Below are 16,769 nucleotides of genomic sequence, written 5' to 3'. Positions count from 1 at the left end.
TTGTGTTCGTACTACAGGCGGTTCATTAGAAAGTTTGCAGAGGTTGCTTCCCCTTTGCATATTTTGACACAGAAAGGAGTCCCTTTCTTTTGGGGACCCAAGAGGTGATTGTCTTTCAAACATTCAAAGAGAAATTGACTATAGGACCAGTTTTGACTTTGCCGAACTTGGAGAAGTCATTTGAAGTATATTGCGATGCTTGTGGTCGTAGTCTGGGTGCAGTCTAAATGCAAGAAGGCCGTGTCATTGCCTACGAGAGCCGATTGTTCTCAAGGCCGGAATTGACAGCACAGATTTATGAGAAAGAGCTTTTGGCGGTTATCCATGCTCTTACTCAGTGGCGACATTACCTACTCGGAGCGGATTTTATTGTCTTCCCAGACCATCAGAGTTTACACTACTTCTTGTCACAGAAGCAGCTATTGGAACAACAGATGCGGTGGGGGCGAACATTTTGTCACAGGTTCACTTTCAGATTGTCCATGTGCAGGGACAGAAGAATTTGATGGCAGATGCTTTGTCTCAAAAGACGTTGGTTGTGGCTATTTCCGCGATACATCATAGGAGCTTCGAGGATATGGTCGATCAGTATGCCACAAATACAGATTTTGAGACATTTTCACACGGATACGGGATGGGGAGACAGTAGCGGGATTTTTTATTTCGGGATGGCTACTTGATGAGGAAAGCCATATTGTGCGTTACACAGCCGTTGAGGGAAAAGGTTATGACTGAATGCCACTGTCCATCTTTTACGGGTCACCGCGGCATTGCTACCACGTTGAAAGGGATAGAGAGATACTTCTTTTGGCCGAGACTCAAGAAGGATGTGGACGAGTTTTTGCGCAGTTGCTTGGTATGCCAGAAGGTCAAGTTTGACAGGCATAAAGCACAGGGATTGTTACAGCCTTTGCCCATATCCACCCGCCCCTGGGAAAGTATTGCAATAGATTTTATTTTTGATCTCGCGAGAACACAGAGTGGTCACGATGGTATCTTGACTGTTATTGACAGATTTAGCAAGCAGGCTCATTTCATTCTAGTGAAGAAAACAGTCAAGCCGGATCACTTAGCAAGGGCCCAGATCTTCAGATTACATGCCATTCCCGAGACGATTGTCTCCGACAGGTACCCAGATTCACGAGTTTGTTTTGGAAGGCGAACATTGGCACGCGGTTGCAGTTCTCGTCATCTTTCCACCTGCAGACTGACAGGCAATCTGAGATTGCCAATTCAATGGTTTTAGATTTATTGAAGTCTAACATCTCGGATTAGAATACTCAATGGGAAAAGTATCTACCTTTGGTGGAATTTGCCTAGAACAACACGGTACACTCTTCGACGGGGAAGGCGCTATTTGAGATTATTGAAGGTGCTACGAAGGTTCCACCCTTCTTAAGCACGAAAGATAAGATTTTTGAAGCCGATGAGTACACGCGCGACTTGGACACGGCTTTTGCCAAGGTCCGCGAGGCTTTGCAGAAATCTCAAGAAAGACAGAAAAAGGCAGCAGATCGCTATTGTCGCGATTTGAAATTGAAGGAGAACGATTAGGTGCTCTTACGTTGTGAGAAGGTACGCCTGAGAAAGAAAAAGGTAAAGGAGAGGCTTTTTCCAAAGCTTAGTATGCGATACTATGGACCTTTCCAGATCTCTGAAAAGATAAATGATGTCTCCTTCCGACTGAAGCTACCCGAAACTTGGAGAATTCATAATGCTTTTCATGTGAGTCTTTGGAAGCCTTTTAAAGGCGATGTGCCCGAAGATGGGGAGCCTGATGAGCAACCCAAAGTGGAAGAAAACGAGATCCTTGTTCCAGAACAGATATTGGCACAAGACAGAAAGATTAAAGGTAAAGTGATAAGGCTGGTCTTGGTTATATTCAAGAACTATCTTGCATTTGATGCGAAGTGGATGGAGGAGGAGGACCTAGCAGATACTCCTCAGATTGTGAAACTTTACCTTGAAGCTTTTGGTTTAGCATAGTCTATTCCAAATGGAACCCTGAACTCAGCTTGGCCGGATATCTGGTGCAGTGGGTATGCACAAGAGGGGAGTTACTCCGCTCCTTTGTCAACAAATGCCTCGATTGATGATACTAGAGTCACTGATGTCTCTTTGAGCTTCAGGGATATTGAGAGCTGACAGTATTCTGTTGTATGACTTTATGAATTGAAATTCTCGATAATATGATACTGATTTGTTCTTGACTTGTTTAAGTGCAGGAACTGATGGACGAAATGACTGCAGCATTCTAGTATGAATGATCTCAATAGACATGGTTGCAATAGGGATTAGTCAATCGGGCATCTATGAGGTCCCGAGTGGATCTAGATGCGATTGCTAATTGCATTGCCGATAAGTCATGGTCTGAGATCCGAATGAATGTTGAATGTGATTTGTCATGTGATGTCGTGTGATGTGACTGCCAATTGGTACATGTGCTAGATGTGTGTTCCTAGTGCGTCGATACTAACAGTCAATGTCTGCTAAGACAATTTATGGCTTCTATCTGTTTTGCAAGCGTAATCAAGGGTGATTACAATGCTTTAAAGAGGGGGGTATGTCTCAAATTAGTGACGTGGCTGCTGGGTGCCTAGTACACACACACACCCTCTCTTGCAGGAAACCCCCCTCCGTTGGAATGATGACGTGGCTGCACCATACGGATAGGCCCGTGATTTACGGCGCATATCACGGAATTCCGTATTGCTGACGTGCCAGCTTTTTGCGTGGACAATTTACGGCAGCTTTGGCTTGCTTTTGGCTACGCAAGAGAATCAGAGGGAGAGAGAGAGAGAGAGCTCTTTTGTTTTATTTTTTTAAAAAGCTTTTGAGTTTACTAGCTTTTTGGCTCTGCTTTTAGCATCCCTTGTAATCCTATAAAATATTGGGTTGGGCTCTCACTTCTTAGAGCATGTGGACGCAGAGTCGGAGAGTGAGTCCCGACCACTCACTTGTACTTTGAGTTGCAGATTAATATAAAAAGAAATACCGGAAGGGGCGCCAGTCTTTGGGGCTAATATCTCTAGGCACGGAACTCCGCCGGCGGGCTAGTGTCGTATCAATTGTAAATTGTGAACTGTTTTGAAGTGAATTCTTGTGGTGTTGCGGTAGAATCTCGACTTGGAGTGGATCCAAGTCTGTTACAGCGTAGCCGTTTCGTATGCTGTTCTTGGGACTTTGACCCCACCTAAAGTGACCATTTTCGTCCGTCCCCTGGCCCTAGGGTGCTGTCCCCTGTTCCCCTGTTTATTCTGTAGCACTAACTCATCGGGGGATACTATGGCGACCTGCTATGATGATTTTGCCAACTTGTACAATTCATGCAACATGTGCATCATGTTCTTCTTTCATCAATCCTTCTTTAGGTGTTGTTAACCCTACTCCTATTGAGTTTGTTGCCATGCCGACTTTATCTAATTTGTTTGCTCAATCTTTTAATCTCCCATCTCTCTTCGACGCTAATACTTATTGGATTTCATCTCTCCTATGCTCATAATTATTGAAATTTTTCTTTTTTATGTAGTTTCTCTTGAGAAGTGCAGGATTGTTACCCATCATTTAGAATCCATAGTCTTTCTCTCCCTGCAATTGAGAGATTTCATGGAGTCTCGAGCCATTACTCCTAGTTTGCCTCTCTTATCACTATGACTCGTGAACTTTGGGATGATCTACTATACCTTTTATGGATCCATGTTTGTGATCAAGCTCGCAGAGCTTGAGAAGGAATTGAATGAGCTAACCATTTTAAAGAACGGCAACATCATTGAGATTGGAGAGTTCTCCTGGATCAAGTGGCAATTGGAGGAGTGGTTTCCAATTGACCAATCCAGTCCACAAGCTACTTGGTAAGCTTTTTGAGTAATTCCATGATACATTACTTGCCGGGAAAGAAAAACAATGCTCTTGCTACTCAAACTAAAGGGAACAATAACGGAAAGAGTAAATTTTCGGAGGAACATAAAACCAACAAAGCTTCCAAACATTCTCGCTAGTGCACATTTTGGGCGAACAAGGTTGCTAAGTTTACCTTGAATGCTTTTACCTGAAGACCTTCTGTAAAGGGGTATGTGAAGGTGCAAAAAACGTAAGTGGATCTTCAATAAATGTGGGCCAAGTCCATGCCTTCTTTATGTTCTCATTACACATATTGTTTTCTATGTTCCATTGCAAATAATAGAAGAAGTTTACTTTTGTAATTTTTTATGCCATAGAAGGTTTCTTCAAGTGATTGCTTTAATTGTGCTTTAGTTTTATTTTACTCCTAGGATTAGTATGTACAGCAAATATATGGGATGTGATTGCTCATTTTTTAAAAATTACAAATGCCTATTAGCAACTCTGTTTATTTATGAAAAGTGCTCATGATCCTTTGCAGATACCGACAGACTTGCATCCAGTAACCAAAAAATCAGCTCTTGAGACAGTCCTTACGGTACATACTGTTTTCTCAGTGGCCTTGCATCAAACTAAAAGGCTCTTGTAGTAAGCATGTATGTGTGAGGCAAGCCACTTGCACTAATAATTGGTGAAATCACTATGCCACTTCCGTGGTCTTCAAGCGTGAGTTCTGGCAAAGGTACTTTGATGTTTAAAGTTTCCAGAAGCAAAAATGTGTGGAAAACAAGTTTTAAATCTGGATGTAAGGGGAAAATGCTGACTGTATTTTTCAGGTATTTTTGCGTGAACTTGGTGAAAGTTGAGTTCTTGACGTACAAGGAAATGCATTAGAGTAATTGTTGTTGATAAATGAACTTTGGTGTAAATGTTTTAAGAATCGACATTGTTGACATGAATAAGGGATACCAGACCATGCATAGTAAGGATGAGCTTACCCTGTATGTGAACTTACACGTCTATTCAAGCATTTTATGTTAGTGGGGGTCGATAACTCCTTTGAATGTGGTCTTTTCAAAGTAGTTACTGGAAATTTAGGTATTCAGTCGATTTTTTGCTGTGGTTTGTAGCTGGGTGCCTTTGGTTCAGTGATTGCCCTTCCCCGTCGACAGACTGCAAATACATGACCAAATAAATATTTCCTGATCAATGCATGGCTGCTATCTCTGACATTAATGTATGCCTAGGTGCTGAGAAGGGATGCAAATAGGCACATCTGCACAAAAGGAAGATGGAGGATGAGGTTCTAACAAAGGGTTTTTGAGGGATGCCATTCTACCCAAAAGACTTTTAGCCAATTAAACAAATGTGAAAATGGCATTGTGACCGTAAGAGATTTTCATAGCAGAATGTGTTGGATACCAGATATATTCCTGCAAATGTCTGACATTAATGTATGCCTAGTTGCTGAGAAGATGCAAATAGGCATATCTGCCCAAAAGAAAGATGTAGGATGAGGTACTTACAAAGGCTTGTTGAGGGATGCAATTCTACCTAACGAATTTTCAGAGTCCAGACAAGTGTACAGAATACGAAAATGGCATTGAAAAGTAAGAGATTCTCACTTCAGAAAGTGTTGAACGACCTGCCAAAGTTCCATACACATTGGGTAATGTGAACATGTTGGGGATCTTCAGTGATGCCAGTTGTCCACCTCACTGTTTTCTTCTTTGACGTTCTGTCTGTGGGTTTCACACGATTTCATAAGCTAAAGGTCCATTTTTGGCCTTGAATGTGTTGTTGTCTTTGGTCTCTCTTTTCAAATTGATTATATTTTCCCATTTCCTTTCGTTCAGTCTACACCACTTTCTGATGTTGGATTTATAAGTTCATTTGCTTTTTTTCTTTTCATCTCAAGGTAGTGTGTTCGTAGGCATCAGTGAACTTTGATAGATGAAAAATGTGCCTCACCATATTGTTGATGGACTTGACATGATCCCACCAAAAGAACGATGTTGGCCCACGCTCTGTATTGTTGCTCACTGGCTCCCCGGTATGTTGTGGTTCTTTGTGCTCGGAAAGAGTCCCCTCAATATTCCACAATGTGGGAACAAGCAGCACAACATAGGGAAGTTAAAAGAAAATTGTCTGTATAAGTAGGTGAGGAGTGACCGGTTGGACATATTGTTGATTTCATACTATACTCTTTCGTTATTGAGAACAAAGAACAAAGGACTCATCACGGTTGCTCTTGTTTTGTGTACTGCTTTAGCGGTATGGTTGTCAATATATAGCATTGCTGTGGGGGTAGATGAGAGATTGTGCCACTTAGGTCAATGGTGGTCTGTTGCTGGCTGGTGTATATTGACTGGTAAGGAGTGTATTGTGGGAAAGAATAGACCATTTTGCGTGTTGAGACCTGTTGCACAAGATTCATGGCTGAAATTTTTATTGCCGTTTCAACTCATGGTAGAGATTTCAGTTGTAACCCCCCCCCCCCCCCCCCCCCCCCCCCCCCCCCCCCCCCCCCCCGCGCGTGCATCATGTGTCCTAGTAGACACCTCCTATGTACCACGGTCTCAACTTGCAACAAGAAAACGCCCGCGTGCTCACACACACACACACACACACACACACACACACACACACACACACACACAAATGAAATGTTATATTAACGTCTTCAAAAGGCCAAAGTGACCTATGAGACCAGAAAGTTACAATGTGGTGGATGTGATACAAAGTCAGAGTAACAAGATGACAAAAATGAAATGACAAATGACAAAATAAAATGCTATCGAATCCTAAACTACTAGGTGTGAACTACGCAGCCAGCTGGGATAGCTAGATCACAAGAGATCCAGCATCGGTCGTTGGCGGGTCTCATCAATCTCCTCCATGGTCAGTAGTCTGACCGGGCGTTGTGCATGTCGAGCCAAAGTGTTCAGAATCCTCTGATGCAGCCTCCGTCGATGCTGTGTAGTCCTCCGCAGTCGTGGGCGTCTGGATCTCCTCAGCTCAGTCGCTCAGTCGATCAATGTGCCTCTGGTGTGACGCGACGAGCTCTGCTGTGGTAGTAACTCCTCCGGGTGTCCAGTGGCAGCTCTAAAGAAATCTGTGATCTGTCTCTAAGACTGGCTAGCCTCTCCTCTCATCAGGCTCTCTTTGTGTTTGCGTAGCTCGAGCAAAAACAAACCCAAGCATCTCTGATCCTCGTACCGCATGACTCTGGAAAATGGTCCAAAGCCCTCTCTGAACAAGCACTGGAAGCGGCCTCGTATCTCGTAGTAGACAGGGCAGTGGCATGTGTAGTGCAACTCTGTCTCAAGCTCCATGTCACACAGGGGGCATGTCCCGGCCTCTGCTGGTACTCTGATGTATCTCCTAGTCTCGATCCGCAGCTGGTGTGAAGATGTGCGTATCTGGCCGATAGCACATCGTATCCCATGAGACAAATGGGTGTCCATGTATCTAGGCCTCGTCACAAAACCATCAACCGTAAGCTGGAGGAGATGCTCTCTGTAGAAAGCCATCTTCGTGCCCATCTCCTGTGTTGGCTGTATCCATGTCCTTCGGGTGTCTAGTTGAGTCAAGTCCTGGCGGATGAGCCTTGTGATCTCGGACTGTGTAAGAGTCAGAGAGGGTGCATCCAGTGAGTACTGGAAGGGAGGCAATCTGTCTATGCTGAACCCATGCGCCTGAAACCATGATGTCATCTCCCCATACCAGCATGCTGTAGCTAACTGTCGAGAGGACTCAAGTGCAAGGTGGGCATATCTGTCTCTGAGAAGTTTCCACATGCGGTGTATGAAGGAGACAGATCTGGTGAGCGCCTCAACCACTAGTGGGGGGGCAGCTGACTCTGCTCGGACAATAGCACGTGGTACTGAAGCCTTGGCTCTAATCAGCCGCGAGATCATAGAGGCCATAGGCTTCTCCATGTCCCCCCATCTATCACTACGGTTTGTCCTCCCGTGATGATCCAATGAAGGTCCCCAAATCTCAGCTCCATATAGCAATGCAGAAGTCACCAGAGTGTCAAAGAGCCAGAGCTTCGTCCGAGGCTCTTGAAACTGAACTTGTGAACACATCCTTTCCAATCTACCCAATGCTGCATGGGCTCTGGTCAGTCTAGTCTCTGCTGCCCTCCTCAATGAAAATGCTGGCCCACTAAAAACCACTCCGAGGTAAGTGTACGCATCTATATACTCCACTGTCTCCTGGCCGTATGTGAATGCTGGCGCTGATCTCCTGATCCACTGTGGGGTGGTATTAAATACCATGACCTTGGTTTTACCAAGGTTGACAGACAAACCACTTTCCTGAGCAAATCTATTCAAAGCATCCAAGTGACGTAGCATCCCCTCCGGAGAGTCGGAGATCAACACAATATTATCAGCATATAACAATAGTGGAATCCATGTCCCTGCCAGCTGTGCACCTCTATCACCATCTCTCTCAATGTAGTCAGAAACCTCATCCACATACATACCAAATAGAGTAGGAGAGAGCGGGCAGCCCTGCTTCACCCCAATAGTGGATTGAATCGGTGTGGATAGACCCTCTGAGGTGCATACTTGCCCCACTACTGACTTGTATAATGCCATGACCCCCAAATGAGCTCTGTGGGTACTCCCATGTGCTGTAATCTGTGCATCAATCTAGCTCTGGGCATTGTGTCAAATGCTTTGTAGAAATCCAGAAAGCTACAATAGATCCGTCTTCCTCGCGATCTACCCTCCTCAATGATGGCTCTGAGTGTCAAGATATGGTCAAGAGTAGAAAAACCCCTCCTGAACCCTGCCTGCCCGGCTGCGCGTATCCCCTCCCTCTCTGCCCATCTACTCAGCTGCTGCTCAAGAATAGATGCGTATAACCGTGCCAATGTGTGTCCAATCATGATAGTGTGATAATTCCCAGGCTCCATAGGGTCTCTGGACTTGAACATAGGTACAATAGTAGATAGGCTCCAAGTATCAGGCAAGCCCTCACACATGGCACGGTTAAATATCACTGCTAGAAGCTCTGCTAGTAGATATCATGATCGTATGCTCTCCCAGTCCTCATCCTGTCAATGGTCTTCCTCACCATCTCCGCGGTGAAAAAAGCACGTGTGGGCATGGATCGGGAGGTTCGGGAAGGGGGGGCTGCTCAGGAACTGTGTATAGAGATGATGCGTACTTGCCCTAGTCCCCTGTAGAAGTGATGGCGGGGGGGGGGGGGGGGGGGGTTGCTCTTGAAAGAGCTGCCATGCCTCACGTGAGTCCTGACTCAAGAATAGCTGATATAGATTCTGCTCTAGGCGAGCCAAAAATGCCCTCTTCTTCCGTCGCACTAGGCGTCGGAAGTCAATTGTGACTGTCTCTAAGTGATATCCCCCAAAAGCACCTCCCTCTGAAGTCTAGCTCTAGTATCCCGGCATTCCTGATCATACCAACTGTTCTGGGGCATGCTCCCCGAGCGGCGTCTCTGCTCAGGCTGGGTATGTGGGTATGCCTCTGCTGCTGCATCATGTAGTGTCTGTGTCAATATAGTAGTAAGCTCCTCCAGAGGTCGCCCTGGCTCCTCTCTGCATAGGCGTCTGTAGATCCCATCTATGTATATAGAGTCCGTCTCCCGTGTGAAGGTGTAGCAAGTAGGGGTTGCTGTCCGTAGCCTGTGTGCTACACTAAACTGAAAAGAGATGGTCATCGACACAAGAGCATGATCCACTGCCACACCAATAGGTCTGGGTCCGATCGTGAGATCCTGGATACTAGAGATGAGGCTCGGTTGTGCCATGACAGAATCCACTGTGCTGGCTCCATGTCTGTGTGGAAAGCATGTAAAACCCCCCGAAGCGGGAAATCTCTGTAGGCCATTCAAGATGGCCAATCCATGTGCAATCCCCATGTCTATCAAGTGTCATCCATAAGTGTGTTCTCCATCTTGTGATAATCTGGATAGGCCTGTCTCTGCAGCATCCATCTCTCTCAGCATCTCCTCTGAAGTATCATAAAATACTATCTGATGATGGGCAATCCTAGCATTGAAATCCCCTAGAATGATGATGTCACCATCTCTAGAGAACTCCCATATGTCATCATCCAAAATAGAGAAAGGGGATTGTCCTCTGGGTGTGGTGCATACACTGACGTGCTCGGGGGAAAGTAGCAAATAACAATGTAAAGATATATGTCTCTTCTCTCAATTTCACCCACATGTACCTAGCTTGCTCATCTCTGCGGGCTATATGTATCAATGGCTGCAACTCCTCCCTGAATAACACTTCCACTTCTCCTGATCCCGGCCCTCTGTGCTCTGATCGTGTCTTTTGTCTACAGGCGGTCTCCCATCTATATCCACTAATGTGAGGCATAGACTGCCTAGGGGCCTAATGTGTCTCAGAGTAGAAGACGAAGTCTCTTCCTGTGAAACTATCCTCAAAGGCGTCCACATCAAGTCGCATAGATCCATTACAATTCCAAGTGGCAACTTTGAGTGTGGTCCCATGGGTCTCGCACCGTCATGTGGAGCGCCGCTCTACAATCACAACCCGGCCATCTCTATAGAAGGCCGTCTTTCCCTTCTTGAATCTCTGGCATTACCTCTCTCATATGTGAAAGCTGTGTGAGAGTGAGGTCATCTCCAAGGAATATGCCCGTTTTCTTTAGTGTAGGACGCTTTTTCAAGAAGTCCTTCTTTGCCTCCATGGATGGGTAACGGATGATTAAAGCTCTCCCTTTTGAAGTCTCCCCATTGCCTTGTGTCTTCTTCCCCACCCTCCATGCCTTTGTATGAGTAGCCTCACTACCCATCATGCGGAGAAGTTCTTCAACTTCCCCTTCCACATCTTGGTCTTTTAGACCGGTCACTCTTATATGCAAAGCTCTAGTTTTCCTTCGCTGTTCTTCTTCTAGAGTCATGTTGATGATTATAGGAGTGGGGACAGATGTGGTTTCTTTCCCTTTCCCTTTCCCTTTCCCTTTCTTAGCGACTTCTATCCATTTCTCGGCCTCATCCGCCTTCTTTTGCGTCTTCGTGATCACATCATCCACGAAGACGTCTTTACCACCTTTTGTTTCTCCTCCTCTTTGATCATCCGTACCTGCTCCTTGATGACCTTGATTTCCTCTATTACCGAAGGCTGGAATTCCCCTTCCTCTAGTCCTCTGCTTGCTCTATCAGCAAGTTCTCGCTTGAGAGCTGAGACCTCTTCTTTAAGTGCTTTGGAGTCCGCCTTAAGTGCTTGTAGCTCTGCGTGCAGGTCCTCTTTCTCTTTCTTCCACTGCGCGCCTTCGTTGAGAAACATTTGAAGAAGGTTGGCCTTCTCTTTCCACCATCCCTCCATATCTGCTTTCCAGTCTTTCATATCCCTCTCCATTTGTGTAATCCGCTTGTTTGTAAGCACAAAGGTTGCCTTCGGATGGGGCTTACACACTGGCGAAGCACTCATGACCTCCATCAAAAACACAATCTGCACTTCTGCCAGGCCAACCCACTATGTCCACATCACACATACATCCCTGTCCCGCATAATGTATACATAGGTTTTCCCCAAATCAATCATACATTCTTGATGTTTGCTTTTCTGATTTTCTGCTAGTTTTTGTAAGAGCTATTCTGTGCTTGTAAATCTGCAGGTCTTAGCAATTTCTGCCCAAAAAAATCCTTGCAATTTATGCCTTTTGTAAACCTGTAGGTCCTTGCAATTTCTTTCAAAAATCTTTGGGAATTTCCTGTTTTTTGTTTTCCCTGTAATTCTGATTTTCTGCCTGGGGGGGGGGGGGGGGGGGGGGGGGGGGGTGGTGGGGGGTGGTGGGCGGGGCTGGTTGTGCGAGAGGATGTTGGGGGTGAATAAGGCAGCGTGGGCAATGCAGGCAGCAGGATGCAGCAGCGCGCTTCAGCAGCAGCAGCGCGAGGGGTGAAGCAGGCAGCAGCGCGTCAGCAGACTTCCGCGAGAGAGAGAGAGAGAGAGAGAGAGAGAGAGAGAGAGAGAGAGAGAGAGAGAGAGAGAGAGAGAGAGAGAGAGAGAGAGAGAGAGATGATGAAATGAAATGTTATATTAACGTCTTCAGAAGGCCAGAATGACCTATGACCAGAAAGTTACAATGTGGTGGATCTGATACAAAGTCAGAGTAACGAAAATGGCAAAATAAAATGACAGAATAAAATGCTATGGAATTTGAAACAGCTAGGTGTGATCAAAGCAGATAGGTGGGATAGCTAAATCACAGATCACAAAAGATCCAGCATCGGTCGTTGGCGGATCTCATCAATCTCCTCCATGGTCAATAGCCTGACCGGGCGTCGTGCATGTCGGGCCAAAGTGATGCGAATCCTCTGATGCAGCCCCTGTCGATGCTGTGTAGTCCTCCGCAGTCGTGGGCGTCTGGATCTCCCTAGATCGGTCGCTCGGTCGATCAGTGTGCCTCTGGTGTGAGGCGGCGAGCTCTCCTGTGGTAGTAGCTCCTCCGGGTGTCCAGTATCTGCTCTAAAGAAGTCTGTGATCCGTCTCTGAGACTGGCTGGCCTCTCCCGTCATCATGCTCTCTCTCTGTCTGCGTAGCTCGAGCAAAAACAGACCCAAGCATCTCTGATCCTCATACCGCATGACTCTGGAGAGTGGTCCGAAGCCCTCTCTGAACAAGCAGTGGAAGCGGCCGCGTGTCTCGTAGTAGACGGGGCGGTGGCATGTGTAGTGCAACTCTGTCTCAGGCTCTAGGTCACACAGGGGGCATGTCCTGGCCTCTGTTGGTACTCAGCTGTATCTCCCAGTCTCGATCCGCAGCTGGTGTGAAGATGTGCATATCTGACCAATAGCACATCGTATCCCATGAGACAAGTGGGTGTCCATGTATCTAGGTCTCGTCACAAAACCGTCCTCCGTAAGCTGGAGAAGATGCTCTCTGTAGAAAGCCACCTTCGTGCCTAGCTCCTGTGCTGGCTGTATCCATGTCCTCCTGATGTCTAGTTGAGTCAGGTCTTGGCGGATGAGCCTCGTAATCTCAGACTGTGTGAGAGTCAAAGAGGGTGTATCCAGTGAGTACTGGAAGGGTGGTAGTCTGTCTATGCTGAACCTATGTGCTTGAAACCATGATGTCATCTCCCCATACCAGCGTGCTGTGTCTCCCTGCATGGCTAACTGTCGAGAGGACTCAAGTGCAAGGCAGGCATATCTGTTTCTGGGAAGTTCCCTGATGCGGTGTATGAAGGAGACGGATGTGGTGAGCGCCTCAACCACTAGTGGAGGGGCAACTAGCTTTGCTCGTATAATGGCACGTGGTATTGAAGCCTTGGCTCTAATGAGCCGTGAGATCATAGAGACTAGTGGCTTCTCCATGTCCCCCCATCCATCAGTGCGACCTGTCTCCCATGATGGTCCAATGAAGGTCCCCAAATCTCAGCTCCATAGAGCAATGTAGAAGCCACTAGGGTGTCAAAGAGCCAGACCTTTGTCCGAGGGTCCTGAAACTGAACATGTGAACACATTCTCTCCAATCTACCCAATGCTGCATGGGCTCTTGTCAATCTAGTCTCTGCTGCTCTTCTCAATGAAAATGCTGGTCCACTAAAAACCACTCCAAGGTAGGTGTAAGCATCTATATACTCCACCGTCTCCTGGTCGTATGTGAATGTGGGCGCTGACCTCCTGATCCACTGTGGGGTCGTATTAAATACCATGAGCTTGGTTTTACCAAGGTTTACAGACAAACCACTTTCATGGGCAAAGCTATGCAAAGCATCCAAGTGACGTTGCATCCCCTCTGGAGAGTCGGAGATCAACACAATATCATCAACATATAACAATAGTGGGATCCATGTTCCTGCCAGTTGTGCACCTCTATCACCATCACTCTCAATGTAGTCAGAAACCTCATCCACATACATACCAAACAGAGTAGGAGAGAGCGGGCAACCCTGCTTCACCCCAATAGTGGAGTGAACCGCTGTAGATAGGCCCTCTGAGTTGCGTACATGCCCTACTACTGACCTGTACAGTGCCATGACCCCCAAATGAGCTTTGTGGGTACTCCCATCTCTTGTAATCTGCGCATCAATTTAGCTCTGGGTACGGTGTAAAATGCTTTGTGGAAGTCCACAAAGCTGCAATAGATCCGTCTCCCATGCGATCGGCCCTCCTCAATGATGGCTCTGAGTGTCAAGATATGGTCAAGAGTAGAAAAACCTCTCTTGAATCCTGCCTGCCTGGCTGTGCGTATCCCTTCCCTCTCTGCCTATCTACTCAGCTGCTGCTCAAGAATGGATGCGTACAACCGTGCCAATGTGTGTCCAATCATGATAGTGCGATAATTCCCACGCTCCATAGGGTCTCCTGACTTGAAGATAGGTACAATAGTAGATAGGCTCCAAGTATCAGGCAAGCCCTCAGACATGGCACGGTTAAACATAACTTCTAGGAGCTCTGCTAGGAGAGAGAGAGAGAGAGAGAGAGAGAGAGAGAGAGAGAGAGAGAGAGTGTTTTTTTAACGTCTATAAAGAGGCCAAAATCGGCCTATGAGACAAATCAAAGTACATGAGGTGGGTGTCCTCTGTGTATCTATAATGGATAAAAGGGTACAAAAGTAAAAGTAAACTATCTTGTGTAATGTCTGGGGGGAGGTGATACAAAGAGGGTGGGGGTGGAGCTCCAAAAACTGGGGGAGAGATGCAATCCTATATGCTGGGGTAAATACAATCATGAGATGCTATCCTATCTCTAACTCCATCCAGTCCCATAATCAGGGTGTAATACATGATGCATGGCTGGGTGCGGGGTGCGGACAATCCGCGTAAGATGGAGGTTGGATCTGCAAAAGCCCGAGTACGTCTCTCCTCCAAGGATTTGTAGAGAGAGAGAGAGAGAGAAATGAAATGTTATATTAACGTCTTCAAAAGGCCAAAATGACCTATGAGACCAATCGGTTACAAAATAGTGAATCTAATATCATGTCTGGGTACAAAAGAACTAGAAGTGGAACAAAATACTACTACTACTACTACAATCTAAAACTACGTGGGTGTAGCAGCTGATACAATAGGTACCCGGTAAACTGGATGTAACAGTGTGTGAAACAAAGATGGAAGAAATGGTGAGGATCCATCCTCATCTGCACTCTGGATGTCGAGAGAGTATGGCTCGAATCTTCTGTTGTAGTCTCCGTCGATGTTGTGTAGCTCCTCTCCTCAGTCGCGGTCGTCTGTATCTCTGTAGCTCCAATGCTCGGTCGATGAGAGTGCCAGTAGTGGTCGAATGAGTGTGGGACGAGCTCTGCAGTGGTGGCTGCTCCTCTGGCTGTCCCATATCTAGTGAAAAGAAATCTGTAATGTGTCTCTGGGACTGCCTCTCTCTAGCTCTCCCCAGTAAAGTGTCTCTATACCTGTGTAACTCAAGTAGATATAGTCCAAGACATCTCTGATCCTCATAACTCATGACCCTAGATAGAGGACCAAAACCCTCTCTGAATAAGCAGTGGAAACGCCCCCGTATCTCATAGAACACTGTGCAATGACATATGTAGTGCAACTCTGTCTCTGGCTCTCTCTGGCATAATCGGCATATCCTGCTGTCTGCTGGTATCCCTCTGAATCTACCAGTCTCAATCTCGAGCTGATGTGAGGATGTGCGTATCTGACCAATGGCACAACGCAAACCATGAGACATATGTGTGTCCATGTAGCTGGGTCGAATCACAAACCCATCTCCTGTGAGGTGGAGAAGATGCTCTCTATAGAAAGCCATCTTCGTGCTCAACTCCTGAGGCGGCTCTATCCATGTCCTCCTGGTGTCGAGCTGGATCAGGTCCTGACGAATGAGTCTAGTGATCTCCACCCGTGTAAGAGACAGCGAGGGTGCCTGCAGAGAATACTGGAAAGGGGGCAACCTGTCCATGGTGAAGCCATGCGTCTGAAACCATGAAGTCATCTGTGCATACCAGCATGAAGTGTCCCCCTGTAGAGCTAACTGTCTAGAAGACTCAAGGGCTAGTCTAGCATATCTGTCTCTAGTAGTATCCCATAGGCTGTGCACAAAGGACACTGATCTGGTAAGCGCCTCAATCTCCATGGGGGGGGCAGCTAGCTCTGCTCGAGTGATCGCGTGAGGTACGGAGGCCTTGGCTCTAATCAATTGGGAGATCATAGATACCAAGGGCCTCTCCATACGTCTCCAACCATCCTGGCCTACAGAAGGTCCCCATACCTGTACCCCATACATCATAGCTGAGGCTACTAAAGTATCAAAGAGCCATAACTTTGTCCGAGGTTCCTGGAACTGAACCTGCGAACACATCCTCTCCAAGCCTCCCAAGGCCGCATAAGCTCTGGTCAGTCTAGTCTCTGCTGCTCTCCCCAAAGAAAACCTCGGCCCAGTGAAGACTATCCCAAGGTAAGTGTATGCATCTGTATACTCCACAATCTCTTGACCATACGTGAAGGTCGGTGCCGATCTCCTGATCCACTGCGGTGTGGTGTTAAACACCATGACCTTGGTTTTACCAAGGTTTACAGACAATCCACTATCCTCTGCAAAACTGTGTAATGCATCCAACTGTCGCTGCATACCCTCTGGTGAGTCAAAGATCAAGACAATATCATCAGCATATAACAACAATGGGATCCACGTCCCTGCCAGCTGGGCACCTCTATCACCCTCTCTGTCAATGTAATCAGACACCTCATCAACATACATACCAAATAGAGTAGGAGACAATGGGCAACCCTGTTTCACCCCGATAGTGGAGTGAACTAAGTCAGATATCCCCTTTGGGGTGCGTACATGTCCCATCACTGATCTGTATAAAGCCATAATCCCCCAAATCAACACTGTGGGCACCCCCATCTCCTACAGTCTGCGCATCAGTCGAGCTCTCGGTACCATGTCAAATGCTTTGCGGAAATCCACAAAGCTACAATAAATCCGTCTCCCATGTGACGTGCCCTCCTCAATGA

At 46.6% G+C, this 16,769-nt stretch overlaps 1 protein-coding gene across 2 annotated transcripts in view; it reads left to right on the top strand.

Moving 5' to 3' along the window:
- Positions 1–16,769, top strand: part of LOC147433289 (DNA gyrase subunit B, chloroplastic/mitochondrial-like) — a 142,407-nt gene that overhangs the window by 71,626 nt on the left and 54,012 nt on the right. For both annotated transcript variants that reach the window (XM_086492901.1, XM_086492900.1), the window contains exon 5: positions 4,382–4,438. In XM_086492901.1, coding sequence (XP_086349027.1) covers positions 4,382–4,438 — 57 coding nt within the window. The remainder of the gene's footprint in view (positions 1–4,381; positions 4,439–16,769) is intronic.

This window comes from Adiantum capillus-veneris, chromosome 20 (assembly GCF_014529385.1).
Source record: "Adiantum capillus-veneris isolate H3 chromosome 20, ASM1452938v2, whole genome shotgun sequence".
NCBI classification, from domain to species: domain Eukaryota; kingdom Viridiplantae; phylum Streptophyta; class Polypodiopsida; order Polypodiales; family Pteridaceae; genus Adiantum; species Adiantum capillus-veneris.
The sequence above is the reverse complement of the archived record's forward strand: the minus strand, read 5'-3'. Positions and strand labels throughout refer to the sequence as shown.